General features: G+C 42.2%; 1 protein-coding gene across 3 annotated transcripts in view; it reads right to left on the reverse strand.

The window, feature by feature from the left end:
• Positions 1-14,034, reverse strand: part of PXDN (peroxidasin) — a 67,581-nt gene that overhangs the window by 19,225 nt on the left and 34,322 nt on the right. For 2 of the 3 annotated variants that reach the window (XM_048497937.1, XM_048497952.1), the window contains exons 3-6: positions 13,818-13,889; positions 9,726-9,797; positions 3,597-3,668; positions 1,567-1,638 (exon numbers count right to left, since the gene is read on the reverse strand). In XM_048497937.1, the coding sequence (XP_048353894.1) occupies positions 1,567-1,638; positions 3,597-3,668; positions 9,726-9,797; positions 13,818-13,889 (288 nt within the window). The remainder of the gene's footprint in view (positions 1-1,566; positions 1,639-3,596; positions 3,669-9,725; positions 9,798-13,817; positions 13,890-14,034) is intronic. The other variant, XM_048497945.1, reaches the window with a different exon arrangement.

Below are 14,034 nucleotides of genomic sequence, written 5' to 3' on the forward strand. Positions count from 1 at the left end.
CAATATATACCGCACTAAACATTCCCTTCTCGCTAGACACAGTGTGTAACAGACTTCTCTCTGTGATACACCTCTGAAGATGCCAGTCACAGATGCAGGCAAGATGTTAGGAACAAGATCTACCAGACCATGCCACACAGCCCGGAAAACCCACCAGAACCAGTTGAATCCGGCTGTGAAAGCCTTCGACCTGCTAGCCACAGAAAGAGCACTGTTGATTCACAACTTAAGTATGGAATTTTACATAATTTATTAAGTTTATATTCTATCTTCCTGCACCTCTTAAAACAGTAAGACTGAAGTGCAAATTCCCTGATTTACTACTGAAATTCTGAACCTGACCAAAAACTAGCTTTTCTAGGCATTTTATCAGCAGAATGGAGACTGCCTGTCATTTATTACAATAGATTAGAATATCAATACAGTTAATTATTAGTGTGACCCCATCAGTGGACGCTTAAATCCAGAGACTAAGGGCATGAACAAACAAGACAGATTTTTCTACCAACCTGACGAAAGTTCCAGGTTTGCAGAGCTTAACAGAAAAAAAGACATAGGATTCTACAAAAAAACCCCAAATGATAAAAGCGGTGCCTGGAGTTTTTAAAAAAACAGATGCCCTCAATGGTCACTGCAAGGCAGCCACAACACTACTGCCATTCTTCAAGCCTTGGTTTTTGTCGGTAATGGTCAGGGGTAGAGTATCTTCTAGAATTATTTTGGTCTTTCAGGGAGGACTCACTGGGACAAGTACTGACAGCAACCACCAGGTGGCTTGCTACCACACTGCTTGTATGATTCACCCAGGAAGGCTGCTTGTTTCTGTTCAACAGCAGCCACTCCTCAAAAGCCAGGGTGGTGCAGTGATTCAGGTTTCCAACTAGGATCTGGGAGATCCGGGTTCCAAACCCAACTCTTCTGTGGAAGCTCACTGGGTGGCTTTTGGCCAGTCACACACTCAGCCTAGCCCACCTTACAGGGTTGTTGTGAGGATAATATGAAAAAGAGCAGAATCACGAAAGGTACTCTGAAATCCTATTGTTAAGAAAGGCAACATATAAAGGAGGTAAATGAATGACAAATATAGCTGAAGATATAGAGAGATTAAAAAGTAGGTGGGTATGGATTGGTAGAAAGGAAAGCTGCCAAGAAGAGGGAAAGAAGAAATAGTGTGGAGAGGGTGATACAGGGGACTGTGAGTCCCCCTACCCTGCAATTTTTTGTAGGTTTACTACTGTGCAATGAGGCCCCACTCAATCAGCATCACATATGTGTGAAAGAATCTTCCCAGGAAATGGTTGTCAAGAGAAGGGGAGGAGGGAAAGTTGAAGACAGAGAAGCAGATAAAGGTGAGTTGGCTGGTGGGTGGGAAGAAGAGAAGGAAGCAGAAAAGGGGGATAGGCTATGGGGCAGCCAGGGAAGGAAAATAGGAAATAGGAGGAGAGGAGAAACACCCCCACAAATTCTTGCAGGTCCCTCACTTGTTAAGCTATAAAAAATTGCAAAATAAAGTGATGAGACAACAGAAATGCACATGGAGGGTGTGGGGAGAGAAATCTTACTTACAGTCTTTTCATAGATTCCAAATGACTAAATGTTCCAGGAGTTAAATGTGATATTCTGTTGTTATGTAAAAATCTGTGGAAATATCAAATTTATGAATAAAGACTTGCTTTCACTAGCCTCCTCTCTCCACACATACTACTATTCTTCCTCTTTATTTCTTTTAAAAACCAATTTAGGAACATTCAGAGCAAGATAACATCTAGATAATATTCAATCAGATTCTGATCTTTAAACTGTTAGCTACATCAGGACAAATAATGTACGGAGAGATTCCATGTAGGTAATTAATTTAATAACAGCATTTTTAATCCATTTTACTCTACTTCTGAATGGCCTGTGGGCTATAACAAAGACTGACTGACTGGCTGAACAAACTATTATTTATACTACTAGCTGCAAAGCCCATTGTGGGGGAAGATGAAATGGGCCATAACATAGGGGGGGTGAGCAAGCATTTCCCCCCACAATGGGCTTTAAGGGGCCACAGAGCTTCCTCCTCCTGGCACCTCCAACCTACCTTGTCCTGAGTCTGTGGCTTGGGTGGGGAGAGGGTAAGAACATAACGTAGGGGGGGAGGGTGGAAAGGTGTGGGGTGGGATAGGGTTAGGGTTGGCTTGGGGTTGGGTGGAAAGGGAAGCTTTGTGGTGGGGGTGGGAAGGTGTGGCTTGGGGTGAGGGGAGGTTTGAAAAGAAAGGCTTGGGTGGAGGAGGGTGGAATGGGGAACCTTGGGTGTGGGGGGGGGGACCAGGAAGGTGTTTGTAGGCCAGCTGAGCAGCATGTGCCAAGGTACCTTTGTTCTGCCGGCTGGGGTGGGAACCAGGAGAGGTTTGGAGAAAGGCAGAGCAGCGTACTCAAAGGCACCTCTGTGCTGCCAGCTGGGTTGGTGGAATGACAAACTGGTAGAGGGTTTGTCATCACGACATTCGATCACTTAGTCATTTATTGGTTAGAATACACAACTATATTTGTAAAGCAGGGACCTAAATTTTTACTATGACAGGCAAAAATGGGGCTGCCAATCTCCAAGTGGCACTTGGCGATCTCTACCTATTACAACTGAACTCCAGACAAGATCAGTTCCTCTGGAGCAGTGTTTTCCAACCTTTTCGATGTCACGGTACCCTTGACCTCACTCTTCATATCTCACGGTACCCCTGCCATCCTCCCCCCACCTTCCCCTCCCAGTTCCCCTGCTTCCCACCCCCACCTTTCCCTCCCAGGTGAAGGGAAGCACGGGGGGGTGGGTGGGAAGTGGCTGCTGACCTTGCCGCAGGCCCTGCCCCCTGGACCAGCTCCATATCCTTGCTGGTGCCGGTGGGAGACACCACAAAAGTGAGGGGGGCCAGTAGCATTGCTGCGGTACCCCTGGGACATGCTCAATGCACCCCAGGGTACCACGGAACCCTGGTTGGGAATCGCTGCTCTGGAGAAAGAGGCTGGTTTTGAGGGTAGACTCTATGGGATTATACCTGACTGAGAACCACACACATATACACCAAACCTTTTCCTTCCCTGGTTCCACCCCCAAAACTGACAGGTATTTCCCAACCTAGTGCTGGCATCCCTAGGAACAAAACACACTAGCAGACCAAAAGTAACTGACTAACAGTACCATCCCTAAGTAGTTATATTTTTCTAAGTCTACTGACCTCAGCAGCCTTTAAAGCGTGACAGCTTAGGATGTCACTGTAAATATATAACTAATTAAGGTACCAAGCTCAGTTGTATGCATGCTTACTTTCTGGAGCTTTCCCCCATATAATTGCAGCCGTATAATTTCTACACCTATCAGTTCACCCAGTGGCTTGTTTACCATAAGAAAGAGGCATGACAGGTTGATCCAAAGCCACTATTTTAAACTTTGCTGCTTACGTTGATCCTCTAAGTCCTTAGCTTACCTTTTGGACTAGAAAGTAACACCATGGGGATATCATGTCTACCAACCTTACAGGAAACAATCTGCCTGCCCCACCCCAAAAAATTAGCTTTCTGACAACAGTTTAAGAGGATTCAAATTTTTAAAAACTCACAATCTTTCAAGTTTTGGAAGATGGGTAAATGATTCTGGTTCCAAGGTTTCAATTTGATTAAAGTGCAGATACCTGTAATGGTGTTAGAAAGCATTTTTAATGAAGCTTAACTCTCAGAACTTCTTATAAACATGCAAAAATCACTTCAAATCTGGTTTTCCAATCTCCATATGGAAAGCAACAGCCAAGATTAAAACATAATGAAAAACACTGAAACTCCCATATCAGGTAGGATTTATACCTGCTAGTAAAAATTATCAGATACGAACTCTAGGAAATCCAGGAAATTTCAGAAAAGTCTATAATCATTTATCACTTTTAAAATATTGATTTAAGGTAAATATTTAGAAAAAATACATTTTTATTAATCATTAAAGAGTACATTTCACCATGTTTAAAGTAATCCTGTCATATTTAGTAAAATATGTTAATTAAACAGTGACTTTTTTCATAAAAGAGCTTTTTTTCTTAATCTGATCAACCACATAAATTCACTGGATTTCATCTTGTGTTACTAATGACAAGGTACCATCCACAATTTGTTAGGAAGTAAATCTGTAAAGCTATCCCATTGAACACAGTGATATCAATTCACATGTTTAGTATCACAGTGATAATAAACATGTACAGAATTTTACCATGAATTAATGATGGTATTTAGATAAATTGAAAAATAAAAGCAGCATCTAGTGTTTCAAAACTCTTTTTTTAGTTTCTGTTATTTATAATCTGCCTTTCTCACTGTGTCATGGTAGATTACATAGTACAAATCAGAACAATCAATAGGTCAGGACATTAAATAAAATAATCTGCAATAAAATGATCTGAAATCAAGCAAAAATCTGAAAGAGCTCAAACGTATCTGCAACAAAGCATAAGCATTAATGTGATACGTGAGACAATGCAAAATTACATAGTTGGATCATACATAGATCTTCTCCACAGCAACTGAGTTGCATTATTCCATCCCTGCTAGATGACCCCAGTAACCTTCTCCTTTCTTATTTGCTGATACCATATCCTGTGGACAACCTGCCAGACCATGCAGCATACAACTAAGCCCTCCACACATGGTCATAGAGCGGGCATTTGGCCAGCTGAAGAAGCAGTTCCACTGCCTCCATCATACAGGAAGAGGCTGGACAATGTACTCTTGGCAGTTATCAAGTTCTTCTCTGTCTGTCATGCTCCTCAATATGGCCATCTTCTGTCTGCTGCCACTCCTTCTAGGAACTTGTTAAAGGGTCCTTAAGCCAAGACTACAGTCAAAGGAGACAAGCGAGGCAGGATATCAGATGTCATATTGAGTGCAAACAGGTGTGAGAGTACATTTGGTGCAGGAGTTGCCATGCCACTGAGCTTCCTTTTATGGGTCCTCCTGGTGCTCTTGAAGGGAGAAGACCCAATGGCCACAAGATAAGTGAAGCTCCATTGCATTTATGGCACTTGTAGGAATCTTCTCCAACCCACAACAGTTATAAAGTCCAAACACTATGGCTTTCATGTCGTCTCTCTCTTTATTATCATATCCAAATGGGGTCAAGGGTTCTGGGATCTACCTAGCCCTTTCAAGCCTCCTTAGCATTAGACCATCAGAAACTGTTTTAGAGTGGCGAAAGTCTGCTATCCAACACAAATGCTGGCAGTAAGGCTTTCCAGCAGATGATGTCATCCACTTCACCCCCACAATAGTGGAACAGGGCAGACTAGATCTATGTTCCACGGACCCATACAGCCTGTTCCAAGTGTCCTCCCCATTATCTGGAATTGTCAACAGAACCAAGTTCTGAAATGACCTGTCCTCTGCGATGGGGCCCCATTCCCCAAGAACCCATCAATTTTGCAAAGAGTACACTGCAGGCACTCCATGCATGGCGTGTGTTATCTGCTGGGGGCGCACAGTTCACAGGCTGAGAACAGAACACCCTTAGGTCTGTCCATGCAGATGTTTGATTGTTACTAGCAGGAAGAGTACCATCCACTTGGCCAGCAGATTCAGAATCAGTGGTGCAAATCTGCCTCCCCACCTAAATTCAAATAACGCCCAGAGTCTCAAATAGTTGTGCCAATGAGGACACTTTATTGGAGGGCTTCAAGACCAAAGGAGTTAAGAGAACTAAAATCAACTTCTGTGTAATCCTAAAGAAAATGGGTGTAACTCTTCTGTGATGGCTTCTAATGAGGGCAGAAAACCAAGAGGGGCAGCCAGCTGCTTGTAGTTGATGCCTTTCAATAGTAGGACTGTTCTGTGGCCAGGGCACAGTGTGGCATGGGGGAGCAGTGGTTGGAGCCAGAGCTCTCCCTATTGGATCTCCACCTGCAGAATGACAAAACACTGACACATGCATCCTCAGCAAGAGGCCAACAGCTCCTTGGTGGGCACTGACAGGTCTCTCATGGGTTGCCCAAGAGTCCACTCTGTGACCTCAGAGCAAACCTCTGCTGCAACCCCCACCCAGCAAAGTCTTGTGCCATTCAAAATACCCTCACCTGTCTTGAGTTCATGTTCAAACTAACAGCAAATGATGGATCCAATTTGGCATCCAGTCCTTGGGAGTTTGCTTCTGCAAGGGAATGAGTCCAAGGATTGTGTTGTTATCCACTCAGCATGGTGGGACTCTGCCCCCATTTGTACGGTCCTGCCCGAGGAGAAGCCCAGCAACTGCCTGAGCTGCCATTCCAGCATCCAGCTGAAAGCAAAGGCCACATTCCCTGGCAGAGATTGCAACCCCAGCCCCAAACCTCCTTGTGCACAGGGGCAATGGTGGGAGGGGGAGTCTGGGGCTCTTGCCTTTTGAGACTGCATCCCATGCTGCACGGCCTTCTCATGAGTTGTGGGGCATTAAACTGGGGTTTATGCAGAGCTGAGGGGGGCTGTCATTGGGTGCTGAGGAGGGAGCGTGGCTGCCAAAGGGGAGAGAGGTGATTAGTCACATTCTTAGTTGGCAACTAGAGCTCCTTGTAGCCTCACAGGAGTGGGTGCAATACTGGGGATACTTGGCTTTTCCACTTTACAACTGCTGATGGGCTGCATCCTCCTTCTCTTTGGTGCAACTCTGCACCACTGTCCGGCGGCATTCCTGAGCTGAAAAACATTAGGGAGCAGACTAATGCTTGCTACACCCCATAATCCACTAACAACGCCAGTGCAGAGTGGCTCAGTGGTGCTGGGGGCCTAAATTGCCATATTTGGTCCTTGTACTGGCACATCTCCTAAATGCTGGCGCAAGAGATGGTCATATCCCTAAACCCATCCCCCAACCCACCCCGCAACCCTTAAGGCTGCTCTGTGAAACTGTCTTTCCATTCAATTTAGGGCCCCCGAAATAACATGATTATCTACAGCGGATTTCTATAAATAAATAGACCTGCAGTAATTCTTAGCCAAGACCTTCCTCGTTATAAACAAGTTGGTAGTGTCAAGTTGCAGCCAACTCACGGCAACCACTATATATTTTCAAAACAACATATGCTCAGAGGTGGTTTCCCACTGCCTGTTTCTGTGTAGCTATCCTCGACTTTCTTGGTGGTCTCCCATCCAAACAGTAACCAGGGCTGATCCCACTTAGCGTAGCTCCCGATATCTGAGGAGAACTGGCTAACCCAAGCCATCCAGGACAGGGCACAAAAAATTACAATTACTCATTGGATTTTGAAACTCAGCTCAAATTTATAAATAGAAAACTCTAACACATGTGTGCGTGTATATATGTGTGTGTGTATGTATGAGTGTGTATGTATGTGTGTGTGTGTATATATATATATATGGCCATATGCACCTGCACTCTTCATTTTATATATTTTAGACAGATCTAAGTTCAACACTGATAAGATAACAAACCACTGCAATCATAAACTATGTTACAATGAATGATCTTTTTGATCCACCAAACTCTTGTTGGAAACCGAATATCCAACTTAATCCATTTTACAATTAGAGTTATTATCAATCTTCCCAAGTTTGCTGGTTCAATATTTCCATTTCAGTTTGGCTTCTCCCTTGTACAAACTGACCTCATGATTCTCTTTTGTACCTTTCTTGGGTTTCCTTATTCTGAATTATTCCAGTGAAATGCATTATTTTTCAATATTATTCGTGAATCAATAAATAAGGATTGCATGTGTATGTATAAATGTGGTAAACTGTATGTATAAATCACACACATAAGCTACATATAACGTGTAAAAATGCATAGAATAAATAAATAGATCATCAAGAACAGCAGATAATGGGGCTGACCAAACCTTTTCAACAAGGACAACATACAGAAACAAAAAGAAATGTAAAAGAGGACATTCATCCATCCTTAATTAAATTATGAGAAGACAATATGCACACTCAGGGAAAGGGGAGAGGGCCGGAGAGGCATATTACACGTTAATGTCAACAGTACAGAATTTGCTATCATCTATCCTGATTTTCAGCATTTTGGACTGTAGAAAGATAGGAGAGAGGAGGGGGAATCACAAAAAGCAATAATGCTGCATGCCAGTTAAACTGCATTCCTACTGAGCTGTGCTGCAAACAAGCCCTATGAACAATTTAACTCCTTGGCCTTTCCCATTAACCTAGACAGAGTTATCCTGTGTTAACCTCAGTTACTCTGAGATAATAAATATGTCACAATCAATCAACATGGGTAGCACAATTAACAGCTTTGTTGGTAATTGAGAACAAAAGTTACATTATCATTAGTACAGTGAAGAACCATTCTGCAAATAGAGAACGAAGGCAGAATCTATTGAAAACTTTTTGCTGTGCGTTCCCTATTTAACAGCGCAGCTGCCTGAAATGAAGGAGCAAAGCTTCTTTTATCCCTACTGTTAAATTCTACACATGCAATCTGAAAGCAAATTTTAAGAAGACAGAGTACTCCCAACAACCCAGGACACAAGTTCAAGGGAAATAAATGGTTGTCTCTGCTTGGAATAACAAATTGACTTATTTATGTGTATCAGATTGTCATGCATAGTTCTTCACTTTCACAACTAGGCATCCACATGAGCAAAACATCAGAGAGCATAAAGAATGGGGTTGACATTCTTCAAATGAATGTCAACAGGTATAATATATACTTAGCAGACCGACTCATGGCCAAAGGAACAATCTGTTAATTTACTATCCTACAGACTTTGGTCATTTGAAATGCCTGTATTCTCTGTATAGCTTTTGTGCCTTATTTTAACAGTTTATGAGCAAATACATTAAGCACAGATGCAACTGAACACCTTTAAAATACATATAAAATACATTCAAATGAGCCCTTCTGTACAAATTCAGTCTTGTTTAATGAAATTTTTCAATAAATAATGGCCCTCATGAAGACAGTTGACTTTAAAAAGCCAAATGAAGGCCTCCCTTCATGGGACTGTACCATATTAGAAAGCACATGGGGTTTTCCTCATTTGAAAGAGTACCCCAACCAGATGTAATCTCATGTACACATTTCATAGGAATTGTCTTCTATTTGATATATTTTTTAGAAATTTTATTTTCTGATTTTCCCAAGATTTTCTAGGTCAGCAAAGGAAATAAATCACACAATAACTTTGTTTTTTTTTTTAAAAAAGCAAACATAACAATCATCAATGTTAAAACAAGCCAACCCCCCCCCACACACACACATACAGTAAGAGGCGGGGGGGGGGATCATAAAACAGTATTTGCCACCTTAAAATGGCTGGAATTAAAAAGCCCTGAGGCTAAAAGCAGGCCAAATGTAACACCATTAGAAAGACAGAACTGTTCAAAATAGAGAAATCAAACTCATTGCTTTGATGCTCTTTGGTTACTTTGTTGAGATTAAAAGAAATTCCTTTAACATCCCCCCACAAAATCAAAAGAACCTAATACACACAGTTCAATGTGTGTAAAATCATGCTCGCTCTTCAAAATCATTATAAAGTGATATGAGACTCTTTAAATGTAACAACAAACACAGTATGAACATAGAAAGAAAGAATTTGACATACATGTTTTCTACATTCCAGTGAGTGCAACCATATTGGACTAAAAACCCATTCCGTGCAGACATGCAAGGCATGCAGGCAAGAAATGTTGACCAAAACGTGCACTTTTCCTCTGAGGCAACCAAGCAGATGACAGCACAGAAGAGAAAAGGCACTTACAGTTGTTCTAGAGAGGCAAGTCCTTTAAATGCTTGCCTGTCAATTGACTGGATTTCATTCTTGTACAAATAGCTGAAACAAGAAACAATCAGTAATATTAGTATACACAAACAAGACTTACATTAATGTGGGAAGGAATTAAAGTGACACATTGATGAGGACAGTTTTCCAAATACACATTAAAAGGCAACAAAACAAGACATATATACATAGACACTAGGGGGGTGGAAACCCTTTTATTTGAGAATCTGTCAGTCCTACTATCTGGGATAAAAATGAAAATTGGAAATCCTGTGACTTTCACCTCTGCCCTTTTTGAAAATCAGAATTAATCAGCAGTTGTCTCCCAAAGGCCAGTGGTACAGGAAGACCTGACTCCATACGATTGGTGGTAGCAGGGGCGTACCGCCCAGGGGGATATATCAGGTCAAATCCCCCTGAGTTGCAGCTAATTAGTCACATGGGGGGGTGAAAATAGCCCCCCTCCTTCTTCCCCCGGGGCCATACACTGACTTCAAGACCTGGTGTAAAAAAACATGTTGCTTGGTTGTGGTGGGGGAGGGTGGCCGCCCATAAAAGGGGGGGGCTCAGATTTTGCACTGGCCTACATTTTCCCTAGATACGCCTCTGGGTGGTAGTCACAACACAATACACAGATATATCAGAAAACATGAATGCATGAAGCAGCCTGATAAAGAATCACACCATTGGTCCATCAGGGCCAGTACTGTCTATTCAGACTAGCAGCAGCTCTCCAAGGTCTCAGGTGGAGGTATTTGGTCCATCAGTACTGGTAAGTTTGAGACCATGTGTTATGAACCATTTCATCAAGATTTCTGCAGCTATTCCTCACTAAGGAAAGATGTTAACTCATCCAAAGCAAATTCTGCTGTTTCCTACTTAAAGCATTTTGTGAATCAAAAATCTAGATATAAACAAAAACATGACCAAAATATATAGAAGATTTCCTAATACAGTGGAACCTCGGTTTTCGTTGGTAATCCGTCTGAAAAGAATCGATGAAAACCAAAACTGATGAAAACCGAGGCAAATTTTTCCATAGGAATCAATGTAAATCCAATTAATCCGTTCTAGGCACTCCAAATGACATACCAAAAACACATTTTTGGGGGAATAAACATAGTGTTTAATGCTGAAAACAGTTACAAACAATAACACTAGGACCAGCTTCAGAGCCAGTGGAACAATGTCGCACCAGAAAGCCATCCAAAGAGGTCTGTTTCTAACGCCTCTTTAAGATTTGTCTGAAATGGGGCAAGACATTGTCATTAAACAAGTTGCAGACACGGCCTGCAACAGCTTTGTCCGGGTGATTTTTCTCCACAAACCCCTGCACCTTACTGCAAATTGATGAAAACCGAGGCAAATCAATGAAAACCGAGACAAATTTTTCACTGAAAAAATCGATGAAAACCGAAACCGATGAAAATCGAGGTTCCACTGTATTAAGTAACCATCAAGGTGAAAGGTTAAGAAAGTTAAGAAGCTACAAAATAGGAAGTGTTTCTGAGGAAAATATTATCATATTTACCAGACGCTGTGGATCTATCATATAACGGACATAATTTTCATCACAAAGATGATTGCAAATCTCTTCCTAAGCATGAAGTAAATTCTCATAAACACAGCTGAAAGGCACGCAGTCCTATTTCAAGTACTTATAAGGCAACATTGAAGAAATCATACAAGTTTTTACTTTTCAAATTGCTCATGATTTATTACTCAATAAATGAGAGACAGAGAATGCACAACAGTATATTAGAGCAGTATAAAAAAGGTATTCCAGCACATCTGACGGTAGTCTCCAGTCAGTTAAGTTTTTGTTTTTCCTTGTCTTACTGTTTGTTTGGAATTCACAGTTTATTTTGTTGCACAGAGATCTTCATCTCTCCCTCTAATGTTGCAAAAAATGTTTGGAGTTTATTAAAATGTTTCTTACAATGAACCACACATTGAAGCTAAGCAACTATTTTGCCTGGAAGGCTGAATACTGAAGTTCTGAAATAACTTTACTTTCTTAGACCCCTAGAAATACTGCAGAGTTCCCTTTAAACACAGAACTGTGAGTTAAATGAAATTTTCCAAAATAGAAAAATCGTTTCGCTGTTTAACATTTTTGCCTCTTGAAGACCAACAGTGAGGGGGCCAGATGCATAAAGTCCCAATTGCATATTGTTAATTATTGAGATAATAATACCATTCTCCAGAAATGGCATTTGGCATATTTGGAGGAAAGGAGCCTCAGAACATGACCTTAACTGTTAAGCAGATTCACAGGAGTCAATGTACTGAAAACAACACAATTGTCCTCCTGCCACACTCCCAAGGCATGATGCAACTTAAGACACCAACTGAGCCTGAAGCCAACCATAGCACAACCAAGTTCAATATAAATTTCAATCAGGATCCTTTTATCTCCAGGGTGTTACATCTCTCTGACCTCAAGTCGGACCCAGGCTGGGATTTGACAACAAGAACTCTAGGGAAGGGCACCTCAAGCCAAAAGTCCAGGAAGAAAACAAACACTGCCAAAGCACATTTCTAACTTGCATCTTCTCATGACCCTTGAGGCACACAGAGTCCAAACAGGAGTAGCCACATCACCAACTGAGCACACAAGGAAATGTACCTGCTCACAGTTCAGCAAGGGAAGGGGAGCCATCAACTCAAGCTGTGACAGTCGTAAATGTTTCTCCATGCGCCACATACCTAATCTCTGCATTGCTTCAACAGTTGCTAGCTGTAAACATGAAACAGTGCAGAAAAGGGAACAGGGGGAAGACTACTGGTAACAGACATGTCAGAGTTATATCACCATCCTGTCATTCATGCCTGTGCAAACCATGCTCACCTTTAGCCAACAGGGAATACAGGGTCACAACTACCATCCTGGATTATGGACAACCACTATACCAGCAGTGGCAAACCTTTGGCACTCCAGATGTTATGGACTACAATTCCCATCAGTTCCTGCCAGCATGGCCAATTATGATTGGCCATGCTGGCAGGGGCTGATGGGAACTGTAGTCCATAACATCTGGAGTGCCAAAGGTTTGCCACCACGGCACTATACCATGAGCATTTCTACTTCTCAGAGAACCATACATCAGCACCAGCAGGACGTGCTCACACATTGCACTGCAAATCCCTAGGTGAATGGTAGCTCAGTGGTCATACTTCATTCCCCACCCCCTCCAGCACATGGGAGTTCCAAAGAGTGAGGGGAACCTGAGGCATCCACAAGGTAATTAAGAGCTATGGTTTGGAGCCCATTTGCTTTTTACTGCAGTTACAGCAGAACAATATTATTCCTGTGCATCTTTTGAACCGATACCGGCAGCTTTTCAACAGGAATAAGGGCCAGAATGGATGCCATTCACAGTCAAGTCTACAACATAATCAACAGCAACAAGATCACCAGTGTACATCTAGTTGTTCAGCTATGGGGTTGCCAAGTGGCTTATTCTGGCCTGTCTCCCACAAGCCATTAAGCAGTTTTTGACCAGCACAGTTGTGCCTATCATGCAGCAACAGGGGCAACTTTAGTTGAGATTCTGCGGACTTTAGCACAATTTTCAAAGGCACAGAAGTGTTTTTAGAATGAAGTCTTTTGCCTCCTCCCCTTCTCCAACCAGGTACCATAGATTTGGAGGATTTAAGAGATTCCAGATGAACCATCAGGAAGTGATCTAGGGGGAAAGGATATCTTGACCCAGCCTGACCAGGTCAAAGGAGGGTGGGGTCTGGGATCTGATAAACTGCTGGGAAGAGAGGGGAGAGGGGGAAAAGACCTATGGGGGAAAGACATCCCCTCCTGTAAGGAGGTCTCAAAATGGCTTACAAACTCCTTCCCTCCCTTTCCCCAAAACAGACACCTTGTGAGATAAGTGGGGTTGAGAGAGTTCTGAAGAACTGTGACTCAGCAGGCTTCATGGGTAGGTGTAGGGAAACAAGTTCAGTTCACCAGATAAGAGTCTACAACTTATGTGGAGGAGTAGGGAATCAGATCCAGTTCTCCAGATTAGAATCCACTGCTTTCAACCACTAAACCACATTGAGATATTAACTTACAGATATTTTAAATTTTCAAGGTCTTCAAATGCTCCAGTAGGTATTCTTTTGATGTGGTTGTTATTCAGAAGTCTAGAAAATTAATGAAAACTGTTATTTCTTTTCTCTTCTCAGCACATTTTTTAAATGCAACCCAAAACAAAATTGAAACTTATAGAACAAGCCCCCAAATCAAAATATAGGCACTTCATGAAAATACAGTGGAACCTTGGTAATC

This window comes from Sphaerodactylus townsendi, linkage group LG01 (genome assembly GCF_021028975.2).
Source record: "Sphaerodactylus townsendi isolate TG3544 linkage group LG01, MPM_Stown_v2.3, whole genome shotgun sequence".
NCBI lineage: Eukaryota > Metazoa > Chordata > Lepidosauria > Squamata > Sphaerodactylidae > Sphaerodactylus > Sphaerodactylus townsendi.